Source organism: Astatotilapia calliptera, chromosome 3 (genome assembly GCF_900246225.1).
Source record: "Astatotilapia calliptera chromosome 3, fAstCal1.2, whole genome shotgun sequence".
Lineage (NCBI taxonomy): Eukaryota > Metazoa > Chordata > Actinopteri > Cichliformes > Cichlidae > Astatotilapia > Astatotilapia calliptera.
The window spans coordinates 6,892,493-6,918,142 of NC_039304.1; the positions used below are offsets into that span (position 1 = coordinate 6,892,493).

At 45.2% G+C, this 25,650-nt stretch overlaps 3 protein-coding genes across 6 annotated transcripts in view; all 3 read left to right on the forward strand.

Moving 5' to 3' along the window:
* The window catches only part of mta2 (metastasis associated 1 family, member 2), a 32,440-nt gene extending 18,409 nt beyond the window's left edge, over nt 1-14,031 (forward strand). The window contains exons 4-18 of the mRNA XM_026161171.1: nt 689-806; nt 1,587-1,650; nt 1,773-1,890; nt 1,992-2,094; nt 3,205-3,304; nt 5,110-5,298; nt 5,441-5,515; nt 5,614-5,672; nt 6,636-6,736; nt 6,982-7,121; nt 8,138-8,366; nt 8,511-8,600; nt 10,797-10,915; nt 11,215-11,357; nt 11,604-14,031. Coding sequence (XP_026016956.1) covers nt 689-806; nt 1,587-1,650; nt 1,773-1,890; nt 1,992-2,094; nt 3,205-3,304; nt 5,110-5,298; nt 5,441-5,515; nt 5,614-5,672; nt 6,636-6,736; nt 6,982-7,121; nt 8,138-8,366; nt 8,511-8,600; nt 10,797-10,915; nt 11,215-11,357; nt 11,604-11,757 — 1,802 coding nt within the window. The 3' untranslated portion in view covers nt 11,758-14,031. The remainder of the gene's footprint in view (nt 1-688; nt 807-1,586; nt 1,651-1,772; nt 1,891-1,991; nt 2,095-3,204; nt 3,305-5,109; nt 5,299-5,440; nt 5,516-5,613; nt 5,673-6,635; nt 6,737-6,981; nt 7,122-8,137; nt 8,367-8,510; nt 8,601-10,796; nt 10,916-11,214; nt 11,358-11,603) is intronic.
* A 2,983-nt stretch (nt 14,032-17,014) lies between these two features.
* On the forward strand, nt 17,015-19,538 carry cth1 (cysteine three histidine 1). The gene is made up of 2 exons (XM_026161233.1): nt 17,015-17,265; nt 18,380-19,538. The coding sequence occupies exons 1-2, from the start codon at nt 17,257-17,259 to the stop codon at nt 19,256-19,258; spliced, it is 888 nt and encodes a 295-aa protein (XP_026017018.1). The 5' UTR covers nt 17,015-17,256; the 3' UTR covers nt 19,259-19,538.
* Nucleotides 19,539-19,744: 206 nt separating this feature from the next.
* On the forward strand, nt 19,745-25,496 carry taf6l (TAF6-like RNA polymerase II, p300/CBP-associated factor (PCAF)-associated factor). 4 transcript variants are annotated; one of them, XM_026161213.1, is made up of 12 exons: nt 19,746-20,268; nt 20,748-20,914; nt 21,005-21,091; nt 21,175-21,325; nt 21,440-21,490; nt 21,657-21,751; nt 21,820-21,894; nt 22,168-22,388; nt 22,667-22,799; nt 23,043-23,171; nt 23,922-24,409; nt 24,502-25,496. In XM_026161213.1, the coding sequence occupies exons 2-12, from the start codon at nt 20,768-20,770 to the stop codon at nt 24,833-24,835; spliced, it is 1,911 nt and encodes a 636-aa protein (XP_026016998.1). In that variant the 5' UTR covers nt 19,746-20,268; nt 20,748-20,767; the 3' UTR covers nt 24,836-25,496. The 4 variants fall into 4 exon arrangements, with proteins under 4 accessions (XP_026017006.1, XP_026016998.1, XP_026016984.1 ...); XM_026161199.1 differs by having other exon boundaries at nt 19,747-20,268; nt 23,922-24,418; XM_026161206.1 differs by having other exon boundaries at nt 19,747-19,980; nt 23,922-24,418.
* Nucleotides 25,497-25,650: the final 154 nt, after the last annotated feature.

Here is a 25,650-nt window from a genome sequence, read left to right on the forward strand (position 1 = left end):
AACACTAAAAGTGTTTCTTTTCTTTTTTTAAACGCTAACTTTTTCTGAACACAACAATACAGCTTTTGGAGTTTGGAGATGTTATTTGCCAGGTTTTAATGAACCTTAAGGTTTGAACATGAGTACAAATCTCACAGAAACTCATCTGAGTTATCAACTCTAAGCTATATAATCAACTTATTTTCAGCATGAATACATGACACACGTACACTTGAAGCCACATGGGGATAGATGAGAAAATGGCAGCTTTGTGGAGGAGCTCTGAGAGGAGTGAATCTGCAAGTGTGACTGTGGTCAGATTCCCAGGTTAGTGCTTCGCTTTCCCTGCGTCCTTATCAATCCTCCTACACAGCTTTCCTTGACCTCATGATGTTTTCCATCAAGGTCAGGACGAGTGAGTAGCAAAGGAGATGGGAGGTCATTTTTGGATATACCAAAGGTGTCTTCAGTCACAGGATTGTGTAGCAAAGCATCTCCAGTGTTTGCTGCAGTAAAACCAGTCTCTGCTGGAGGGTTTACTTGATTTGTCTTGTGATCTCAGTCACTGCATGAAGTTTCACCCATTTTTCTCTGCCTGCTGTGTCCACATTCAAACGTTACAAGTTATGTTATAGCTGTAAACTCAGAGGTTCGCGTCTTCAGTTCCTAACAGTGACTCTTGCTAATTCTGAGTTCTTTCTGTGTCTAGGAGAGTTTGAGGAGGAGTCAAAGCAGCCACAACTGTCTGAACAGCAGAAACACCAGCTCAAACACAGAGAACTCTTCCTGTCTCGACAGTTTGAATCTCTACCTGCCACTCACATACGGTAAGTGACTACCAGCAGAGCCTTATCACACACCTGCAGTTTAGTTACAGCTCTGACAACAGCCATGTGCATTTGGGACTGATCTGCTGAGAAATGGTCCTGGCTGTAACCATTCTCACCCATTGAAGGGGTGATCAAATCTGTCCCTGCACAGCACCATACATCACCGCTCCTGCCATCACTTATTCTTTCCTCTGTAGTCAATGAAGTCCTAAACTTGACGACTGAATTTGCTTCTAAACATTTGCCCATCAGTTCTAGTTTGTATTGTTACCTAGTTTGCTAAAGATTACAGTGATCGTAGAGAAAGACAGTTTGAGCGTGGTTATTGGTGTCAAGGACTCCAGAGCAATGCTGTACTCTCTTACATCAAAACAGACAGTTGAGCTATCCGCTTACTGTGACCCCTGAGGTGTTTCAGCCATGTGCTACTGAGAGGAGGCCCTGGACTGGGCCCAGGACACCAGGATCACACCTCTTGGCTGGTTTGGGAACACCTCTGTGTCTCTGCTTAGACTTCTGCCCTGAAACCTTGATCCAGACAGGCGATGAATGGATGCGTGTTATTCATATGTTGCACCTTGTTAAAGTCAAAAATGATTTCAAGCAGCAAAAAAAATGAGCACAAAAAAGGCTTGACACTACTTTTTTTTTTTTTTTAATCCCCTTTTTTGGGGACTGAATGCGGCAGGGATGTCATCAAACCAGATTTTTCCTTCTTGTTTTACTTACTGAGAAGATGCATTTGTGTCTTTGACATCCTCTCTGTGCTCTCCTCAGGGGAAAATGTAACGTGACCCTTCTCAACGAAACAGATGTCTTAGCCGGGTACCTGGAGAAAGAGGTAAACATGCCATCTGTTTATTTGTCACATTACTTTGATACTTAATTGTTCGCTTCGATATTTCATATTGCAAAGAGAGTGGCACTGTGAAGTGGCTCTAACCTTTGCTCTGTTCTGTCCAGGACTGTTTCTTCTACTCACTCGTATTCGACCCTGTCCAGAAGACCCTGCTAGCAGATCAAGGCGAGATTCGGGTGGGCTCCAAATACCAGGCAGAGATCCCTGATAAGCTAGCTGAGGGTGAGCAGCAAGCGTGTTCAAGTTGTTTTAATACATTTACATTATTTATTTTGAGGAGGTGTTGGTGTATTAGTAGTTCAAGCCATTTGTCCCCGTCTCAGGTGAATCAGACACCCGGGTCCAAGAGAAGCTGGAGACCAAGGTGTGGGATCCCAACAACCAGCTCAAAGATCCTCAGATCGACCAGTTCCTGGTGGTAGCGAGGTAACGCTCGCCTGCCATCTGCCACCCGACTACATTGTCGTTGCTACAGCTTGTTTCCATGGCAACTTCTAAATTCGCCAGTTTTTAGATCATGTTTAGCACCATCTTGTGTCAGTACAGAACGTGGCATCTTCAGGTTGGTTGGCTGGTTGTGGCCAATAGACTTTATCATTATTATTAGACTGAATTAGTTTATATTAGCTCGCCAGTGACAGAACCGACCGCCAAACTCAGGGGAAACGAGGGGACTTCACGTTTGTGCTGTCGCTGGATGTAACAGTGAGTTTTATGTTAAGAAACAGAGCAGATACTGTCCACTTTCACTGTCTGAGTGATTCTTTGTTGTTTGGCTAGCTGCACGTTGTAAATGAGAACAGTGTGGAGGCGAGGCTGTGAGTCAGGTGACAGGTGGAGTCAGAAAGAGATTTTTCCTCGTGTGGCTGGATGTACCGAGTGGTGCGATCAGCTGATACGATCAGCTGATACGATCAGCTGATACGATCAGCTGATACGATCAGCTGATACGATCAGCTGATACGATCAGCTGATACGATCAGCTGATACGATCAGCTGATACGATCAGCTGATACGATCAGCTGATACGATCAGCGGTATTTTATATAATAAAATAATCTCTTTTATATTAGGATGCTAGGATTTCCAATCGTGCTTGGGTAAGAAACAGTTATGTTTCCTTACATTTCACCGAGTTAGTGGTTCTGTTATTAGTTAGCTAACATAGTCCAAGTCTGTGAGCAACAAATAACCAACCTGGTGATGTCACGCTCTAAACTGTACTAAAACATTAAACTTTAAGCACTGATTTCTTAAATCCAGCTGCACAGACAGAGTTACGCTCAGTGCTGTAAATTAGCCTTTATACATGCAGTATTTCATGCCCACTTTGACATCACATTAGTTTTTATCAAACAGTGTAAATATGATGCGTGTTGTCACGGTACATAGTGTCATGCTACAGTGGAGTATGTAAAGCTTGCCTTTAAAGGCAAATCTAACTGAAGCTACCAGTCAGGTCACACAGGGCCTCAAATGGTTAACACTGAATGTTTCCTGGTTTTTACTGAGCAGTCAGTGGTGTGTTTGTTTCAGGGCTGTGGGTACGTTTGCTCGGGCCCTGGACTGCAGCAGCTCCATCCGCCAGCCCAGCCTCCACATGAGTGCAGCTGCAGCATCCAGAGACATCACACTGGTGAGACATGAACACTAACCAAAGCCTTTAAAGGTTGCTATCATACTCCACCTGCACTAACACAGGAAATAATGAGCAATGACGGGGCAGTGCTATGGGTGAATTTTTAGTTCATAGCAGGGCTGTGCGATATGACCAAAATCTCATATATAAGACATCTGTCGTCCTGACAACGATATAAATCACAAAAATGTAACATTTTCTGTAAATTCTGTGAATCTCAGGCAGCTCAACTTGCGTGAAGTGTTTCCACCTGGGCGTCACGTAGCTGGAGTCGAGTGTTTTAACCGATGCATGAAACGAGACATTTTAGACATAAGTTGTAACGGACACCATCTTTCAAAGTTTGAGTCTAAGGTTTGTTTTTTAGCACCTGACGTCTCTTGTTTTGCTTCTGCTCAATAAACTCTTTCATGTGATTCAGTTTATTTTGAAAAGTCTCAACAGGACCTTGAGCTTGATTGTGAAGTGTTACGTGGAAAAACTGACAAGTGGACAGCGGATATCGCTTTTAAAAATCCATTTTCTTGATTTGAGACGTTTAAATATGACACTCTGTGTACGTGTTGTTTCCACGATTATCTGTTGAGACTCGTGTAACGAGCTTTTTAGTCTGCATTGGGTCATACTTTGGGTGATAATGGTTTTATGACGCCCAGCCCTACTTTGTGTGTCACAAAGGGGATTTGTGCACAATAGGGCTGCCACGATTTGTCGATTAGTCACGATTACGTCGACTATCAAAATCGTCGACGACTGATTTAATAGTCGACGCGTCGTTTGAAGCTTTGTAAGATCACAAAAGACGCAGGAATAAGTGGCAGGATTTAAGAGTGTAATAACGGACTGAAACAGAAGATGGCAGCATTACATGTACAAGGATGTCAGCTACCGTTAAACCCTGAAGAAGAAGAAGCAGCAGCTCTGTCCCAGAATTCATAGCGCAGCCCAGCTCAGTTTCCAACAATGGCGGCAGTTAGTTAGTTTTAATGTTACTCTTATTATTCTTTCTGGGTCACAAAATAAACGTTTAACATATTTTCAGGCGAGAATGTAGCTGTGTAAACCTCAAATATCTGCTCAGTTTATCAGGACACCACATATTTTCAAAAGCGCTCCGACGTTTTCGGAGACGTCTGTTACCCACTAGCTCGTTAGCGAGCCGGGGGCTAGGCTCACTAGCGCCGTGAGAACACTGGACTCCCCGCAAATTGTTTTCAAACCCACCGCCGTCTTTCGCTACTCAGGTTAAATATATACGAGTCACTTAGATAACTTAAAATGTTATTGTTTGACTTTTTTTTTTAGTATTTTATTTGTTCCTGAGTAAATCGGTTTGGCTGAGATTAAAGTTATAGTTTTTACACAGCTGAGTAAACGTCAAGCAGACAGCTGATTATCAGAAGTGTGAGATGCTGGAGAATATACTCCAGTGTCCTGTTATATTTTAGATAGCAAGGAGTTTATTAAACTTCACCGAAACAATCTGCAAATTTCATTAAAATTTAATAAACTATCATCTTGTCTTTATTTTTAGTTAGCACATACCTGAAACACTTAAAAATGTAAGCTAATGATAGTTATATTAGAGCAGATGCTGCTGGTGCAATAAGCTGTACTTTTACGTCCAATGGATGATGATCTGATTAGTCGACTAATCGCAAAAATAATCGGTGACTAGTCGACTATCAAAATAATCGTTTGTGGCAGCCCTAGTGCACAACAGCTGACTTGCAGGGTTCTGTATTGTTTGTGTGCGATGGAAAACTTTGGTCAGTCGTCTTACTCCCTGTCTCTGCCTTTAGTTCCATGCTATGGACACACTGCAGAAGAACAACTATGACCTGGCCAAAGCCATGTCCACCTTGGTTCCTCAGGGAGGTCCGGTGCTCTGCCGCGATGAGATGGAGGAGTGGAGCGCCTCTGAGGCCATGCTGTTTGAGGAGGCGCTGGAGAAATACGGCAAAGACTTCAATGACATCCGCCAGGACTTTGTAAGCTCTCCTCAGTGTTTTTCTCTCACATTATTCACGTGGGCATTTGAACAGTAGTGATACAGATATTCAGTGCTGAAGAGGAAGTTTAAGCTGCACTCTGAGTCCTGGGATCAGCAGATGTTTCCCTTCTCTCCCTCAGCTGCCCTGGAAATCCCTAGCTAGTGTGGTCCAGTTCTACTACATGTGGAAGACTACTGACCGTTACATCCAGCAGGTTTGTCGACAGCATGTTGTGTTTAACGGCATCAGCAAACACTTTCAGACGTTTTGTTTTCAACAAAAATCTCCCGCTCTCTCCACGTCTTCTCTCAGAAACGACTGAAAGCAGCAGAAGCAGACAGCAAGCTGAAGCAGGTGTACATCCCTACCTAGTGAGTATTGATAACAGCTATCAAGTTTACTAGTTTACAAGTTTACCATTACTATTGGGGACCACCTAATGTGCTTTGGGTTGTTATCGCAACGCAGCCAGAGGTCACATGACACCATTTGTATACAACACCAGCGTCACAACAAAGGAGGACGTCGAGGTGATTGTTGTCCGACTCTGTGACCGCAGCGTTCTGTTTTTGTGTCGCCGGGTTTCAACCATGGCGTTGATTTATTTTTGTGAAAAAGATGCTCTCAGGAGTCATTGATGCCACTCAGCAGCCAATGGCATGCAGTCTGTTGGCGTTACACCTTCAGACCGCCTTGGATCGCTTTGAACCCCGGCTGAGTCTGCAAGCTTCACAAGGGGAGGACTGGGACTGTTGTCAGAGTATCAAGAGCTACCACAGACATGCTCAGCAAAGTGGCTGCAGCTAGGCGTGGGAATAGAGAGCTCATGTAGAGAACAGTGGTCCGTCAGTCTGCTGGCCACGGATCACGCTAATCGGTCCATTTATGCTACAATCAGTTGGGCAGATGTTTAAGGAGCCCCAGCAAAGTGTTGATTGAATAAAGGAATGAAAACACTGTTCAAACAGTAAAGACTTTATCATTGTCCTTTCTGGTAGATGTTGGGAAATATGATGCTGGATTTGTGATTGTCATTAGCTATTTAAGCCACAGTCATTAAAGTCTTACCATAGATTTAATTAGATTAAAATGTCACTTTTGGATTAATGAATAAAGATATTATAGTAGCACAGCTTAAAATAAATACAAGTTACAAATGTAACAAAAGCCAAACAACTAAAAACTGTGTTTAACGCAGAAGCATTCTAACAAATAAGCCATGAGGTATTATGATGTGAGGCAGTAAACCAGCACCTTTCTGTATGTAGGAGAACTGAACCACATGATGGAACATGCTTCACTAATTGTTGAATAACTCTGTCCTCCTTCACCAGTACCAAACCCAACCCCAACCAGATCATGGTGCCCAGCAGCAAGCCTGGGATGAACGGAGCGGCAGGCTTTCAGAAGGGACTCAGCTGTGAGAGCTGCCACAGTAAGTGTGCACACAGGCTGGGTTTAGATAAAGTCTGAACCACACTCGTTTGCAGTGGGAGTGTTGACTGTCCACACGGACACATTAAAATAGATGTAAATACAGTCTTTCTTTCTTATGCCACCAACTTGTTCTGATTACCGGCGATCACAGAAGACCCATGTATTACTGGCAGGTGTTCATCGAGGCACCTGGACCTGACAGATACAGGTGCTAACTCACTAAATCGTTTGTCTCCAACCCAGCGGCTCAGTCTCCTCAGTGGTACGCCTGGGGTCCCCCAAATATGCAGTGCAGACTGTGCGCCTCCTGTTGGATTTACTGGAAGAAGTACGGAGGTCTGAAGACTCCCACACAGCTTGAGGGTGCTGCTAGAGCTGGCTCTGTAAGTCTCCCCATCGGCTCTTTCTTTAGAAATGTGTTTGAATTAGGGCTGCCACGATTAGTCGACTAGTCACGATTACGTCGACTATCAAAATCGTCGACGACTGATTTAATAGTCGACGCGTCATTTGAAGCTTTGTAAGATCCCAAAAGCAGGAATAAGTGGCAGGATTTAAGAGTGTAATAACGGACTGAAACAGAAGATGGCAGCACAGCATGTACAAGGATGCCAGCTGCCGTTAAACCCCGAAGAAGAAGAAACTGTGTCCCAGAATTCATAGCGCAGCCCAGCGCAGTTGTCAACAATGGCGGCAGCTAGTTAGTTTTAATATTACTCTTATTATTCTTTCTGGGTCACAAAATAAACGTTTAACATATTTTCAGGCGAGAATGTAGCTGTGTAAACCTCAAATATCTGCTCAGTTTATCAAGACACCACATATTTCAAAAGCGCTCCGACGTTTTCGGAGGCGTCTGTTACCCACTAGCTCGATAGCTAGCCGGGGGCCATGAGAGCACCGGACTCCCGGCAGATCGTTTTCAAACCCACCGCCCTACTCAGGTTAAACATATACAAGTCACTTAGATAACTTAAAAATGTTATTGTTTGGCTTTTTTCAGTATTTTATTTGTTCCTGAGTAAATCGGCTGAGTTTATTAAACTCCACCGAAACAATCTGCACATTTAATTAGAATTCAATTAACTATCATCTTGTCTTTATTTTTAGTTAGCACAGACCTTAAACACTTAAAGCTGTAAGCTAATGATAGTTATATAAGAGCAGATGCTGCTGGTGCAATAAGCTGTACTTTTACGTCCAATGGATGATGATCTGATTAGTCGACTAATCGCAAAAATAATCGGTGACTAGTCGACTATCAAAATAATCGTTTGTGGCAGCCCTAGTTTGAATGAAAAGCAGTAAAGAAATCCACATGAGCTAATCAGCAGACTTGGAATGTTTCGGGCTGTCTTGCACCTCCTTAAGACTAAATCTGTTCTTTCTGTCCGTCCAGGAGTCAGGCCCTCGTGGTCACATGACACGCCAGGAGGTACAGGGAATGTCACCGTTCACCCGCAACGAGGGTCGAGCCAAGCTGCTGGCCAAGAACCGCCAGACATTCATCCTGCAGACCACCAAGCTCACCCGCATTGCTCGGCGGGTGTGCGAAGACATTCTGCAGCCTCGACGTGCTGCTCGACGCCCCTACGCCTCCATCAACGCCAACGCTGTCAAGGCTGAGTGTATGTGCACACTCACCCCCTCTTTCTTCTAAGCTCATTTGAACCTACTAACAAAGCAGCAAGTTTGACAGCTTTGTCCTTCAGTGATGTTTTCAAACCTCCTTAAATGAGTTCAACAGAGTTTTTTTTTTTTTATTTCCTCAGGTATGATCAGGCTGCCCAAAGCCACAAAAACTCCAGTGAAGAGCAAGCTGGTGCCTCGACAGTCACTGGCCACCATAGTGAAGGATTTGGGTAAGAACGCAGAATGTGACCAGCGCACTGAATATGAAGCTGTTCCAAGTTAATGCTTCCTTTAGATTATACCACATGTAATTATTAAAGTCCTCTACTGCCTGTGATGCCACATGTAGGTTAGTGTGCCTTCAGCCAATCAGCTGAGTTCAGTTTGTGTGATTTGGACTACTTTAATTTTTATAGCACAAAAGGACGAGAGCACAGTAGTAAAGTAGAAACTAGGGCTGGGCCATATTATACCGTTCACGGTAATACCGGTATAATGTTAGGCAACGATAGGAAAATGAAATATCGCGATAGAATGGGAGTAAAATGCGCATGCGCAGTGCCTTTGTTTTCATACGCACATGGCCGATTGTTGAGTGAAACAGATGAACCAGAATTGGTTTGTAAAAATGCTGCAACTTCAGTGATGTGGAACTGGTTTGGTGTTTGTCCGTCAGATACACAACAAAGCACATTTCTTTGCAGAACATGCAAGCGGCCGTCGTTATTGTCATATTTGTCGGACTAAGATGCTCTTAAATCTGGGAGTAATCTGGGTCCTAAACTCCGTATGCTTCAGGTCAAACAACACTGCAGCATCACTTAGAGTTAAAAACTGTCTAAATTCTTTCATCTTTAATAAAACGATCAGCATTGCTGCTTTACCAGGTGTAACTATGAAGTTTAACTTCCAGGCATCCATGAAAACTAAAGTTATTACATTTAACGGAGTTAGAAGTTAGCAGGAAGCTAGCGGAAGTTAGCTCGCTAGTTTCGCTAGTTACCTAAGCATGATATAGCATGTTCTGACTGAGAGATTTCTGAAAAAAATCAAACGTACAGCTCTGCTATCACTTCCAACATAAATGAAGACAGGAAACTAAACAGCAGTGACGTTTGTAGGGTTACTGAAGTTGGGCTAGCTGGTATATAATGATGTGCTACGTGATCGCTAGCGGCACAGCTATGTTAGCATAACATAAACAGTGAAGCTGGAGGACGAACACTAACACTTTTCCACTTATAAAAGTTAACGTTAAGGTTCCTGATGGTTAGAGACAAATGCAATCGCATGGCAGGATACTGTAAACGGACCAAACTTCAGTCAGGAGAACAACTGAGATAATCCATCCACAATACGAGGTTAGTCATTAATAGACTGCAACAACATGGGAATAGAGCAGCTGCCAGAGAATTCAACATTAATGAATCAATGGTACAGAAGTGGAGGAAGCAAGAAGAATGAGTTTAATAAAGTTTGATTTAGCTGACTGCTTTGTTTCGCTTAATGTGCCTTATAATCCCGTGCACCTTATGGTCCGAAAAATGCGTACTGCACACTGCAGTTTAATGTCGCAAAGCACCTCTTTTTAACTTCAGTGGATATTATACATGGTTATGCTCAGGATATGTCAGCCCATTTCTACTGGAAATGCCTTTTGGTTAAACTTTCAGCAAGGAATTTGCATTTGCACTGTTACATTTTTATAAAGCTTTAATGCACATAAAAACCAGCTTCTTGTTTAAGTGAAAATAAATGGAAGGTTGTCTTTTTGCGCTAGTAATGTTGTGGAGTTGTATTTTGTCTCGCATCAATTATATCGTCGGTTATATCGTTATCGCAAATTTTCAAATATATATCGTGATAAATATTTTTGGCCATATCGCCCTGCTCTAGTAGAAACAGCTCTATTATGCTGCTAACACCTTCAGCTCTTTGCAAGCACCTGCACCGACACCATGCTAACACTAGGCTAGCCAACAACCCAGAGTAACGCTAAAGCTGAGTGAATGCAGACCCCAGATCAGCAGTCAGACCCTGAACTTCAGCAGGTACCAAACTGATGAGCCGTCTGGCTGCAGCAGTAGAATCACCGTGACGATCGCTTTAAAGTGTCTTCATTTGTGCGTTGTCGGCGTTGTCCATACCTTACTGCTAAGACAAGCATCACGTGTGTCTTCTTAAGGATATGGATTTGTGTTGCTGTGTGGGACTGTAGCCTGAGGTTTATATTGTTAAATGGTGATTATGAGACGATGTGTTTCAGGATATTTATTGACAGAGTAAGTCACTAAATCTTATCAGCCTTTTTTCTCTCGTCAAGCCTTGAGTGTCTTAGAAACACTGTTTGTTGGCCTTGTTTTTGAAAGATGCTAAAGAGATAAACTTGCCCTGCTGCTTTTGTCTTCTCTGAATTGTCTTCGCAGCCATCTCTGCTCCTCTGAAACTGAAGGCAACCAGAGGACCCCCGACACCCATCAACAGGAACCAGGCCAACCAGCCTCGAGTGGGCCAGAGCCTGCTGGGGAAGAGAAGCTTTGAAAGCGTCAGTGTTCTTCTCACATAGCTTATATTTAAGAAAATATGCTCCTTTTGTAACTGCTACAACACACTCATCTGCTGCCTGTTTTCATTCTTTTCCTCAGAGTGTGCATGTAATTTCACTCCTCACAGAACTAATGGCTGCTAATTTCTTGCATGTTATGTTGGGGCCTGCTGGGCAGCTTGTAGTATAGTAGTGCATCATTAAATCCAAAAAGTGGTGGAAAGCCAGCATGTTTTACTCTCGTGTTTCCTTTTTGCACTGCAGTCTGATCAATTGTTGTTTTCTTCATTGGTTCACAGGCTGCAGGAGTGCCATACCCAGCCAATGGGAGGCCATATACTTCAGGTATGAGAACCACCTCTCAGTCTGTCATCAAGCGGCAGAAAGTGAGCCAGGGAGAAGCTCCCAACCCTGTGGTGTTTGTTGCCACAAAGGACACCAGGTACATGGCAGCACAGCACTTCCTGATTTACCACAGTAGATCATCAATGCCCCAACTTAACTAAAGCCAGCAGTCTTTAGCACACAGACATGCACAGTCAGCAGGATCACACACAGACGGGTGTCATCAGAGTGACTTGGGTACACACACACCTTGCTACACACAGTGTTAGCAACCTTTTTGCTAATTGAAGCATTATTGTGTCAGAGTGGATGTGTGTTCTTATCACTGGTCTCTGTGAACCAGGGCTCTGAGGAAACATCTCACCCAGTCTGAGATGCGCCGGGCAGCAAGGAAACCTCACCTCCTGGTCCGGATCAAACTGCCGCCGCCGCCACGCTCCCTAGCCATGCCCCTCGTCCCCTCCAACACCAGCGAGCCCATCGTCCTGGAGGACTGAAAATGAGGGCTGAGGGTGGTCTTTTAACAGGACATGGGGGTGGGGTGGGCAGTGGGAGGGGCTGTGTTTAAGCCATCACTTATAGGCAGCACAGTACAGCATACAGTAGTCTTTTTATTTTTTTTTTCCTCCCCCATTTTCAGTGTCATGTTCCTTTTAGTCCTCTTTTACTTCCCATAAGTTAATGTGTTTCTCTCTCTGTCTCTCACACACACACACACACACACACACACACACACACACCTATTCAGTAAGCACACATTAAACCCTCAGGGCTCCAGTATACATGCTGAATTGGTCGCCAATGGTAACCCTGCCTCGGCTCCGTACCATTTATACCAGAACTTAGAGTGCAGTGTTGTCCTGAGTGGTAGGCGTCGCCACTATCGGAGGAGAACTCAAAACCAGAAGCAGATCCTTTTTTAAAGTTTCCAGTCTGTTCTGTGCACTCGGAGGCTCTGAGCTGCTGTGCTCTGGTCATTAAAATAGTGTTAAAATCCAACACACAGCAGCAATGGCACAAATGCTGAGAGGCACGACTGGCTGAAGTGACAGCAGAGCAGCATCTCGTACCAGCAGATGTCACATCAGTTTGTTGTAGAGCAGCAGCCAGCGTGATGGAGCCCTCACACTCACACTTGCCCTGCTTTTAAATGTGTCATTTAAATTCATATATTTTTCTTCCTGAAGCAATGGTGATAAAGCAGACATTGTTTGACTTTCCCGTCTCTTATCTTTGTGTAAATATATGCATCACTGAAGGGGCGACACCCTTACAGGACTGTAGGACAGCTTGAGCAGGCCCAGAGTTTGCCTCGGTTTCAGGATTCCTCTCGAGCCTCCTTTCCTCCATCCTAGCAGAGCAGAATCATCGGGTGGGCTGTGGTGATGGAGGGAAATGTGGTGTTAGTCTGCTGCGTGTTGTAACTCTTTCCATGGCTGCAGTCTGTCATTCAGGCCTGGAAACGTTCAACACACTTGACTTTACGTTCAGTTCTCTCATTTTAGGAACAAACCTCAGAGATGCAGGTGTGCACACCTGTCCACCCACTGGAACGGTGTGTAAATGTCACAGGGTCTGACCTAGACTTTACAAACCTGTTTCCTTCTTCTGGAGCTCCATCCATTATTGAACCCTCTGTATCAAAATAAGAGTTTGAGCTGATTGAAAGCACTAACTGAAAACACTGAAGACTTTGTCTGCAGTTGTTTTTGGTTTAGTTTCTTCCCCTCACTCAGTGCGTCTGTACAGAGGAAATGGTAAATCACTACTCTGGGCAGCAGCCAATCAGGTTTCTTTGAAATAGGTTTTTATTCCAACAGCCACTCTGTGCTTTGCTTACTGTAAATTGTTAGTACATACAGTAGGAGAGGTGCAGCCGACAACAGAGGCTGCTTACTCACAACTCAGTTATCATGAATTTGGCTTTGAGATCATGTGTGGGATTTCTGCAGAAGTCCAAAACGAAGCCATAATGTGCAGGAGAACAGGCAGCGAGACAGTCTGAAGGAACAGGACAGTGTTCCTGATGTTAGTGGTCAGTTCATAAATGTGGGTCGAATCAAGCAGAAAATGTATGCAAAAACACGGGGCTCTAGGAGTGGAGTCAAATGGGAAACACACCTTGACCTTTGACCCTTTTGTCTTCATGCAGCCTTCATCCTGTTCTGTACATGTGCTGATGTTTTGGTTCTGACGGGATGTGAGGACTGTGCGGAGGACTCTTCTGCTGTTTGTGGTTTTTCTTTTCCTCCCTCTCTTTGTACCTTTATCGGAGGGAGAGTGCTGAAACCGAGCTGTTGGATCCTTACGATTCCTCTGCGTCCGCGGCAGTGATGACTTTTTTTAAGCAGATTTGGTCCCGATGTGAGCTTTGTAATATTTCCTCTCAAAAAAGAAATTGAATTGTCAAGTTTGTAGCAAATGCTAATGTGTGTAAAGAAAACTGCAGAAGTGGAATATTGAAAACTTTTAGTTTTGGTTTGTTTGTTTTTAATTTTGTACATCTGAGGTGTGTAACTCTGTTAATGAGGAGACTGCGCTAACAGGCTACTGTACGTGTGAAGCATCTCTTCTTCATCGGGTGGGTGGACTGCTTCTTTTAACCAGGACTGACCTTCAAAAGGGACAGGGTGTGGATTTTTTTAATGATGGAGAGACAAACATGCCACAAGTGAAACTTTTTCTCAAGTGTTTTTTATTCCGATGTCTCTGTATCCTTTAATGTATCTTGATAAGAAAAAAAATAAAGATTTTTTTTTTCTTCGTGGTCAGACATCTTTCACATCTGCTGCCTCACATCAAACAGCTGGAGCTTTTCACACTGTCAGCCTGATTATGGTTTCATCCTCTTGGTACACAGCAAAGGCCTCCTCTTGGAAATGTTTCAAGCATTTCTCCATTTTTATACATCGACATGTAAAGAGCATCGAGTCCTGTCCCACACGCCACATTGGGAGCTTACAGACACAGCGGCCGACCACATTCTGACCTACACTGTTGTCACGTTTCTTTTTATCCAGTTTAGTCTGACAGGACCCCGCTGTGTGTTCTTGCTTCTGCTTCTCTGTGACGTCCTGGAGGTCATGACTGACTGCAAACTGGTCCAAGCAAAAATGTGACAAACATACGAAAAATAGGAAATCAGGGCAAACACATTTTCACACCACTGTAAATAAAAACCTCAAAGGTGCCATTTGAATGTAAAGTGTCAGTTTTAGCAATGACTTCAGTCATTTCTTCATCAGGAACATAGATTTCTGATCATTGCACATTTTTGTAATTTCCCTTCTGTATATCACCACAGACGGGTTTAAATGAAACAGCTTGTGACTGAAGTGCAGACTTTCAGCTTTAATCGCTGATGGGGTTCTGAGCTCGCTCAGTAGGTTTTCTCGAAACCTTGTGAATGTGATCAGTTGAGAACGAGGGTTTCCACAGTGACCCCTTGATCGGCAGCACTGGCTCAAAAGTAATTCGCTCACTGACAAGCAGCTTCATGGCCAGGTGAGGCATGTTCCTTTGCTCTTTAATAATAAATGCAACAGATTAAAGAGATGTTAATGCGATAGCCAGCGCCAACCTCTCCGAGAAAGGCCGACAGCTTTGGTAGTTAAAGTCTTTTTGCTCTTACAGAGAACGAAGCCACGGGCCAGCTTAGCAACATCCCAAACACCCTGAAAGAAAACTGAAGTGGTGATCACAGAATTTTTTTCTTTGGTTAAGGAAAAAGCAGATTGCCTAGAACCTGATGGTAGAAACGACGCGACTCAGGTGTTCTCACTGCCTCGGGGGCTGGGAAGGTTGCAGTCTCTTCTGTTCTGCTATGATTTCCGCACCATTGTTACAAACAAGCCTGAAGTTGATATAAGAAAGCGTGAAAGCTGAACTTCAGTGGGACCTTTAAACAGGCCAATGCAGAGTAGAAGACAGAGTTCTGTACATGTGAGCTGAAGCAAAGATTCAGCACTGATAGCAGAGATGGGTTATTTCTGCTAAACAATGCAATACTGCAAAACACATTCATTTAACCTATAAATAATTATAATACATTTTTTGAGGGTGCTTTTCAAGAACCCAAGGTCACCTTACAAAGAACAAAATTAATAAAATGAGCAATAGTCATAAAATAAGTTAAAATTGCAGAACAGAACTTGACAACAGATAAAATCAGCTTTCTTATGGCTGGAGGAAGAGTTCCAGAGCCCAGGAGCAGAGGCACTGAAGGCTCTGTTCCCCACAGGGAGAAGACGTCAGGAACAGTAAGATGAATAGCAGATGAGGATCTGAGAGGGCGGGAAACTGGTGATATGAAGCAGTATGTCATGGTTTATGAGATGAATCATCATCAATTTGCATATTATGGACATTTTAATGACCACTAAATCACTCTGATCATTTACTTTCCACACGTTCCAGCTTTTCCCAAAAAACTGGTGGCTTTTGGGAGAGCACTTGGGGCCAAATTAAGAAAAAGAATTGTGTCAATTTTGAGATTAAAGTCGAAATTTCGACATTAAACTACAAATAGTATATCTGAATGGACGTGTGGAAATATTTTTGATGCCTGCACCCCAGAACGCCACAGTAAAGACGATGTTGCTTGCAACAACTTGCTAGAAGCAGCCTGCTGCAGACACTGAAGGATCTGAGCCTTCATCGAGAGTAAAGCTGGCTCAGGCCCTTTTTGTTGGCAGACCACTCCAGCTTGTGATCCAGATGAACTCCCAGATACTTCTGGACGTGACTATTTCGACATCAATCCCACCAATGCAGACAGGGATCTGTTTCTGCCAAAGTCCACCACCAGCTCCTTTGTTTTGGCCACAGTCAGCTGCAGGTGGTTCACCTCACACCACCTCAGTGATCAATCAGTCCTCTGTACTCCTTTTCTCTTCCCATCTCCATACTTCCAGTAATGGGCGTGTCATCAGAGGATTCCTGGAGGAGACAGGTTTCTGTGACGTACTAGAAGCCTGCACAACTTTGACTGTTTTCAAGTATTGGATTTCAGCATCACAGGGAAATAATGAGAGCCTTGGTTGGAGGGCACGGAGCAGGAAAACCTGCAGCAGACACCAGAACCATCACATAAACCAGAGTTTTAGATTTTCTGCAGTGTTTTCACTCAGATCAGCTCAGCCGCATGAAATATTTCACTAGTTTCACCAGAAACATGAGAGAATTTGTCAGTGCCCAAGGAAATGTCCAAAGGTGCTTAGACTCTGAGTGGAAAGACTTTGTACACTGACCTTCAGATGGCTTTAATGTTCAGACCTGTAGCAGAGATCAGGCTCTGGTCTTTAGGAGCAGGGCTGTGTTCCAATAACCTGTAGAAAGGTTCCTAACTGAGAGACGTGACCCAGAAGGACTTGTGTGGCGTCTATAATAAGAGTGTTCCAATACTCCAAATATTAAGGAAAGGCGCTTTAATGCTTCCTTTATTGCTCCTTTAGCAAAGATACAGAGGACCATCATTAATCCACAGTAATGGACCATAGCTGAAAACAGCAACATAACAAAGTGGAGCAGAAAGCTTAACTGTAACTGCATTTTCATTTCCTGCAATAACCTGCTGATGTAATTAAAGTTTTTAGCATCAAATGCACAGCTGAAGTCTGAACATCACACTGGTGGAATAAAAACTACTTCCTGTTTCGTTGTTGCTGCATGAACGCAAAATGTTGTATGATGTAAATCAGGGGTGTCACCCCTACTTAATCCACGGTTACCAACCGGCCCACAGCAAAGCGCTCCCTGCAGACGTCATTGTGACGTAGAGCCGAGCGCACCTGAGCAGCGTTTGTGCTGAGAGGCGGGACGCTGAGCGGAGGTTTAAATGACAGCCGCGCAGCGCGTGCTCCGGTGCTCGTGACCCAGGGACAGCAGGCGCGTGGAGGCTCGTGGCCTTGTTGACGGTGCAGGTTTCATTGGTTTCTGTTCGTCAGACGCAGTTTCTCACCCCCCACAGCCTTACACGCAGCTCTGCATTTGCAGCCATGTTTAAGGTAACCGCAGCACCTTTTAGCGCCTCCACATGTAGCTGCTCCTTGTCCTACACACATGCTTCAATTACCCACTTCAAGAAGTGGGTAATTGAAGCATGTGTGTAGTTATCAGGATCGGGGGTCTACGGTTATTCCTGAAGGCCTGTGAACCAGCAGAGCTTTTATATCAGAGTGCGCTTTTTATCCCATGGTGAGAATAGTTGGTTCTGTGAAACTAGTTTGATTTTTCAAACAAGTGGTTGCAGTGCGTGCTGGTCCATGACCCTGGTTGCTTTTCTTGTACTGGGGTCCTGCTGGTAGGACTAACTTGGCCACAGATCTGAGTTTGTTTTTTTAATATATAAAAGTAACAACAATTGTGCCTCCTTAGCTGAATCCTGCTGATAGACTTAAACTGTAAGTTACATGAATTCAGACAATTCCACACTGCCACAAAGTTACTGTGAGCTTATTTAGCTCAGTGTGCTTTTGCAGCAATCGCGGTAACCAGCCTGGCTGAGGACGGTGAGGATCAGTCTATGCAGGTCAGACTTTAGGAAGTACCCCTCGTCTCTTTGACACATGGGGTCCAGCGTGTGCAGCCAGTTTTAAAGCATGACTCTGCTTAGATTGCAAAACAAATGTGAGTTACGCTCAGTTGGCTGTCCTAAAGAAAAGTTCTCTGGTTTGTATCTGCTACGTTTGAGTTTACTGTCCATCTGGTTGTAATTATGTGAGTGGAAGTGTGTTTTTCTTTTTTAAAGTGGAATAGCAAAGTTGAAGAGCTGACTGGCTCCCTATCAAAGCTAGTTATTCAGTTCCTCTGGTCTGTGTCCTGCGGTCACTTTTGAAAGACTTCATGTATGCTGACCATGTCCTGATGAGATTTGTCATTTGTACTTAAACTGCTGTCATTTCAGTGGAGAACCCGGTACATTGTGTATAGTCTACATTTATATCTATACAATCTGTTTTTAGACATTAAATGCCATCATTTTAAGCAGACGTTGAAATTGCTTTCCAATATCAAGCACCTTGAGGTGACTCTTGTGATTTGGTGCTATACATTGAAAAATATCAGAAAGACCAGGCAGAACTCGATACATGTTTAAAACGCTGACTTCTTTCTTTACAGACCAGTAGCAAAGACTTGTTTCTGCCTTCACCTGAGCTACTGGACAGCATGCAGTCTGTGGAGGAATCTGACGGTGACTGTGGTGGAAGCGCCGTATCGTTGGCCGAAGCCCTGCTCCCTGTGACGGAGTCCTCACCACCTCCAATCCCCTGGGTCTGCTCAACCCGCTACAAGACGGAGCTCTGCACCACTTACTCAGATGATGGTTTCTGCAAGTATGCCGAGCGCTGCCAGTTTGCCCACGGCCTCCACGAACTCCACGTTCCCTCACACCATCCAAAGTACAAGACCGAGTTGTGTCGCAGCTACCACACAGATGGCTACTGCTACTATGGCAACCGTTGCCTGTTTGTCCACAGTCCCACAGAGCAACGCCCCACCCTCCGTCGTCGCAGGAACGTCCCGTGCCGCACCTTCCGTGCCTTTGGGATTTGTCCCTTTGGAACCCGCTGTAACTTCCTGCATGTGGAGGGTAAAGATGAAGACGGCCGTCACGATTTGGCCAGTGTTGGTGAAAAGACCGCATTTGTGCAAAAGCCCAAGGGGTGGAAACCTCGGGGAGCTCTGTGCCACACCTTCAGCACCTTTGGCTTCTGCCTGTACGGAACCCGCTGTCACTTCCAGCACGGCCTCCCTAACAGGATAAAAACCTCCAGTCAACACAATGGGTTGCTGTCCACATGCGCGTCACGTTTGCCTTCTGCATCAGACTCTTCAGCCTCGTCATCTCCTCCACCCACCACCCCAGAAGCACCAGCGCACAATGCTTTCACCTTCTCCAGTCAGCACTTAAATGATCTGCTCCTGCCACTGGCCCTCCACCTGCAGAAGCTGGAGAGCACGAAGGCCCAGGATATCTGGGCCAACAGGAGGCTCTAAAGTGCTGCTGAACACTTTATTTTTTTCTTTTTTTAATATGTAATTCCCCCCACTTTACCCCAAGGGTTTTTTTTTTGTATATATGTTCCAGTTGACTTGAGCTTGTTTCAGAAGGCCCAAGCAGGCCTTGGCAAACATGACTATTCAGTCATGGATCAGTCTGGAGTAGCTCTGGAAAGAGAATCTTACAGGTGCAGCTATATGTGTAATATTTTTAATTGTACATGGCTATATGTCTGCCCAAAGCACTGTAAATAAACCATGTTGCTTTTTTTACTAACTGCTGTGTTTGTGTGTTTGGCTGGGCTGGATTAAAGTTGTGGGGTGACTGACAGAAGTCCAGTAGCTGCCTTTTCAAGCACAAGCGAGGCTGGCATTTGTCAGTCTTAATCAGCTGCTGCTGAAACAAGAGGCTCCTGAAACGGTCTTAAAACTCTGAAGCTTCCTTCCAATAAAGAATGGGATGGCTGGCTGGGACCATGCTCATGGGAACAAAGACAAGAGTCTTGGGCTCAAACTGAAAGTTGGCCTATGATCAGCTCTGGCTGGTGTACGTCCGGGTTAGTTAATGTGGAGGCGATGGTGAAATGTTTATACTAGACCTCCGTATAGGACGTCTAAAAAGTATTTTAAAGAGACACGACCTTCAACCAACCAATCCCGTCTACTGATACTCGGCAGCCAATCACTGGCCTTAACCTCCTGCTACAGAGCGTCAACAGGTAGCCCTGGGAGGGTAAAGGTAGCTCGAGGCTGTAAGCATAGAGCTAAATCTTTTTAGGCTTTAGTTAAATTGCACCTCTGAGGTGTTTCGTCAGGACGATATTGTGACGATATTGTGAGAAAATAAACTGGACCTCGCTGCCTTATTTTGAAGGGTACAGCGGATGTCTTGGTCATGATTGCTAGCTTGATGTTATGGAGCTGCTAGTGTATCGGATAGCTACCCTGGTGTGAACTTTATTTCAGGCGCTAAAGACCTCCAGTCCCCCTTTGTTCCAGTTTAGAAGGTAAAGTCTAACGTTGCATGATACTGGGAAGGCCTGGTGTTGTATTTTCTGTCCTTCTGATGCTAGCTTTTAGCATCATGTATTTTAGCTAACTGTAGCTGTATTTAGCCGTATTTGATGCGACAGTTTTATAAAGACACAACGGTCATTTCATTCGTTACTGTATTGTAATAGGTTTGTTATCGTGGTTTCTTTCAAAGTGCGGTGGTTTCTTCCAGCTAACTGAATAAAACCAGAGTTGACTTTGTTAGCATGCTGAATGACTGCGGTGGTTCGGAGAAACCACGGGCCACAGCTGAAAAAGGTCCCCAATACGTGACGGTCCACAGTGAAGACGTTTATAGACACACGTATGTTTTAGCTAACCCTGTAGTGTGTACCCGAGGACGCATGAAGTTCCGTTAAGCTTTACCGCCAAACGCGATGTTTTGCTGTGAGATGCAGAGAAGGCATGAGCGTAACGTGATCTTTCTTGCTAGTTTGAGTGATTTCGGTGAACATGGCGGACCGGGAGGAGCGCCGGTTCGCCGAGGTTTCCCGGGAGTCTGTCAGACTGATGGCGGAGGGCGCAGGTGTGGAGCTCGGTGATGATGTGGCGGCTCTGCTGGCCGAGGACGTGTGTTACCGACTCAGGGAGGCCACGCAGGTCAGTGATGCCTGGATGCATAGATAATGTTCTGACTTTGGGAGAAGTTCGTGTTAGGTGTACGTGGTAATGTTTTGCTGTCCCCAACAGAGCAGCTCTCAGTTTATGAGACACGCCAAGAGGAGGAAGCTGACGGTGGAGGACTTCAACAGAGCTCTGCGCTGGAGCAACGTGGAGGTAGCGTGTAATTTCCATATCCGATCTGCCTCTGGTCTGATGTGAGGGAACTCCTTCATGTTTCTGTCTCTGTTCTTTACCAGGCCATCTGCGGCTATGGAGCCCAGGATGCGCTGCCTTTCCGTTCAGTGAAAGAAGGCGAGCTCTTCTTTGTTGAGGATCGGGACGTCAATCTGGTCGAGCTGGCGCTGGCTACCAACATCCCCAAAGGCTGTGCTGAGACCATGGTGCGAGGTACGCTACGCTGCTACGTTCCACACGCAGGCTCATCCTGTAGTGTTCTCTATGCTCTGTCATATCCATATTCACGTGATGAGTTTACTAATGATGTTTCATGTTTGCCTGCAGTCAATGTGTCATACCTGGATGGTAAAGGTAACCTGGAGCCTCAGGGTACAGGTGAGACGCACACAGCAGGCATAACCTAACCCACAGTTGTTGTACTTGGACCTGTAGATAGAATAAAGTAGCTAATACTCTAAAAACTGAGCTCCACCTTTCACTGAGAGCATCATTGTTATCCTGTTAGAAAATCTCAGTGTTTGTCTGTGTTAAACTGTCCCAGTTCCTACAGCAGTACAGTCTCTGTCAGATGACTTACTGAAGTACTACCAGCAGATCACAAGGGCCATCTTAGGAGAGGACCCGCATCTCATGAAGGTGAGCTGCTACAGACAGAGCAGACTTTTTGTTGTGAACAGGCTAAACGACGCTCGTGTGTGTTTCAGGTGGCTCTGCTGGACCTCCAGTCTAACTCCAAGATTGCAGCCCTGCTTCCGTACTTTGTTTATGTCATCAGTGGAGTAAGTTTTAGGGTTACACAAATCCGCATTTATGATTCTCATCACCAGTTTTGTTAGGAATGCTTGGTGTGTTTAGTAAGAGAAAATATCGTAGCATGACACATGAATCAGACCTATCTCATAACTGGAAGCGCTTTTAACTCTACACGGTAACCTACGTGTCCTCGGCTTGAACGGCGTCGAAGGTTCTGATTATGTCGTCAGTTAGGATGTAGATTTCCTGAACCTGTTGACCGGTGTTTCAGCTGATCATGGATTCGGTTTGTCGTCCAGGTAAAGTCGGTAAGCCACGACCTGGAGCAGCTTAACAGACTAATGCACATGGTGAAGAGCCTGGTCCAGAATCCCTACCTGTACCTGGGCTCGTATGTACGCAGCCTGGTCTCCAGTGTCATGTACTGCATCCTAGAGCCACTGGCAGCCTCCATCAACCCACTCAACGACCACTGGACTCTCAGGGACTACGCTGCCCTGCTCCTCAGCCACATCTTTTGGTGAGCAGATTTTCCGTGGATGCTTAGGCAAGCTTGGACTAAAATTGTTAGCCAGTCAGGATTTAACATCAGTGTTGAGAATACAAAACTACTGTAGTGTTAGCCTGTTTTACAGTAAATATGCAGCATCATTTCACAAAGAACCTGTGTTGCTACAATGTTACCAGTCTGACTAATGTTAGCAGGCTGTTGCTAAGGGCAACATTAACATTCACTCGGCGTTTGCGTTAAAAATGGAAATCCAACAGTCGCTCTTCTTTCTGGTGTTTCTTCTGCAGGACTCATGGTGATCTGGTAAGTGGTCTCTACCACCAGATCGTGCTGTCGCTCCAGAAGGTTCTGTCTGACCCAGTGAGACCACTGTGCTCCCACTATGGAGCTGTTGTGGGCCTTCATGCTTTGGGATGGAAGGTATGGCCACAGCTTCTACATTAGTAAATATTTGACAGTTATAGATTAGATTGGGCCCATATTCAGTCGATATTTTCAAACAAATCATTCCCTAAATGAAAAGTCTCACATCTTGATTATTTAGCTGTGAAATATTTGCAAACCTGCATGTCATTACTGTTTTTATTGCTGTTGAGTGCTCCACTGCTACCCTCCTGTGTCCTGAATGCTCCTCTCTCTGTGTTCACTGGTTTCTGCTGGCAGGCTGTCGAGCGCGTCCTCTTTCCACACCTTCCTGCGTACTGGGCCAACCTCCAGGCTGTGTTAGATGATTACTCTGTGTCCAACGCCCAGGTGAAAGCTGACGGACACAAGGTCTACGGAGCCATCCTGGTCAGTACTGCTGCTGCTTTGGGTGATTTCAGACACTGATAGACTGTCATTAGTCAACTTAATGAAGTATTTAAGTGTAGAAAATTACTTTAAAAACAGAATGAGGTTAATCTTGATTGGTTGGTCTGAAGGTCCACTGGAGTCAACTTCCACATCTGCTCCAGCTGTTCCTCTTTGTGCTCGTTCTGATGTTGCTGTGAGCTGCAGTTGCCACATGTGCCACATCTCCAGCACCCTTTTGAATCTCTGTTATGGAGAATTAAGGCAAAAGTGGGGCCAACCTGGTGCTAGCAAGGTGTACCTAATAAAACGGCTTGTGACAATATACAAACTTAGTTCTGGGAGCCATAAAATAACGAATTATTGTCAAATATAAATTGAGTGGTTAGCAATGTTGCCTCACAGCAGGAAGCTTCCTGGTTTAAACCTCAGCTTGGCTCGTTGTGCGTGCAGTTTCCTCTGTAGCTGAGTCTTCTCTGCAGCTTCCTCCCACAGTCCACACACATGCAGGTCAGGTTAACTGGCCCTGGATCAGGGATTGTTCTATATGCTTCAAGAACTTCAAAGCAGTGTGTGGTTAATGCTGATTTAATGAAGATGTTGAGCCCCAAATTTGTGCTGAGGATAACTAACAGATGAGCTCAATCTTGACATTATGCCTAATGATGCTTGTGATTAAAAACGAATTAAATCATAATTTGAGTTCATCTTGTCCCACCTACGTCGCCACTTCCTCTCTTTGTCCTGCAGGTGGCAGTGGAGCGCCTGCTAAAGATGAAGGCGCTGTCTCTGTCGCAGTCAGCAGAGGGACACTCCGGTGCTCATCCGGGTTCTGTGGTGGGAGCTGCGAGCTACAGGGTGAACTCTCCGGGACTCAGCCCACCTCCAGAGCCTCTGTCAGAAGCTGCCCTTGGAATTGCCAGCCACCTCCAGGTGGGTGGGGCCGGCTGTCACTGGGAGGAGTGGACCCCCGTCCCTCTCCCCGCCATGTACTGTGAGCTTTACTCCTTCTTCGGCGACAGCCTGGCTGTCCGCTTTAGCACAGGACCAGGATTTGGCACCCACTCGCCCTGCACTCCATCCCAGCTTAGTAACTCCAGGAAGGAACCTCCCGGCCCCGCCTCCAACCTCGACACCACCCGGAAGATGCCACAGCTCACCGCCAACCTCAACATCAGCCCCAGGCAGGACGGGAGTCCGCGCACCGATCCACCTCCGCCGAGTCTTTCAGGCACAGGGTCAGTTAGGTAAAGCAACCAGAGGAGCACCTATCTATCTTTGTGTGTCTGTGTGTGTGTTTGTGCTGATTTATTTTTGTGTGTCTACCCAGGGCTGTGCCTCGTGCCTCGTCTATGCAGCGCTCCAAATCCTCCTCATCATGTTCACGCCAACGTTCAGCTGGTCTGTCTCGTGAAGTGTTCCCCAAAGCTCGCTTCACCTCACCTCAGACCACACCTCCTGCATTTTCCTTTCTTATTGGTGGGCGGCAAATGGGCCAGCGTTGTCAAGGCCGCCGCCCTTTCCAGACAATGTTTGCAACAACTCCGCCTGTTTCTGCTGTTCCACCACGTACCTATGCACACAAACTGCCCGTCATCGGCAGGGTGGGCAAACCTGTACGTCGCTGGACATGTTCACATTACTCCCTTCACCTGCCTCTATAGTGTGTGTGTGTGTGTGTGCGTGTGCGTGCGTGTGTGTGTGTGTGTCACAGACTGTATGAGCTAACATTAGTCTGACTGCTGCAGACTCTTCCAGGCACACGTTGCTCTGATTAAGCTGCTGGAGTTTTTAGGGGATGTTGCCAGTAAAGAGGCAACACAGGGCTAAGCTGCCACTCACATGTATGAACATACAGATGAGGCCCAAAGAGATTCTAAACATGCTAATTAAACAGCTAGTCAATATCTGACTGTCAGCATCTGGGAATAAGAGCATGAAATGTAACACGTGACAGCTTGTTGGGCCTCTGCTGCCTTGCACGTCTCCACAGTTACTGCCGGGCCTGTTTAGCCTCAGCTCACTCATGCTGGTGGGAAATCTTTACTGCAGTCGCCAAATGATCATTCTGCCAATATTTCATTACTGCTTCATTTTTTAATTAATCTGTTATTCTTGTAACAAATCTATTTGTTTACTCAAAGTCAGTTTTGGTCCCTGTAAAAAGCAACAGCTGGATGTGCTGCATGCATGTCAGGACCAGCACGTTTGGATCACAGCGCCGACGTGTCTGCTGCACTTTCATCGGAGAATGGACAAAATCCTGCGATGTGTGTGGAGCAGAGAGGGAGCTGTGATCTTCCCTAAATAAATCTTTCAAGTTGACACGTTTTTCCATCATTTAGTTTTTTCCACTGTTTGATGTTTTCCTGAAACTCTTGTTTAGCTTGTGCTAGTGTCGATTAAACTCATAATATCAGTGAATACCTGCTGAGGGCAATGTTGGAGCAAGATGGGATATGTTGTTAATGACTGTTTT

Excerpts from the sequence above, each read along its gene's own strand:
- taf6l (XM_026161199.1), top strand. The coding sequence starts at position 20,768 with ATGGCGGACCGGGAGGAGCGCCGGTTCGCCGAGGTTTCCCGGGAGTCT. Across the intron at positions 22,800-23,042 it reads TTCATGCTTTGGGATGGAAG|GCTGTCGAGCGCGTCCTCTT; the intron begins GTATGGCCACAG and ends TTCTGCTGGCAG. Across the intron at positions 24,419-24,501 it reads TCAGGCACAGGGTCAGTTAG|GGCTGTGCCTCGTGCCTCGT; the intron begins GTAAAGCAACCA and ends GTGTCTACCCAG.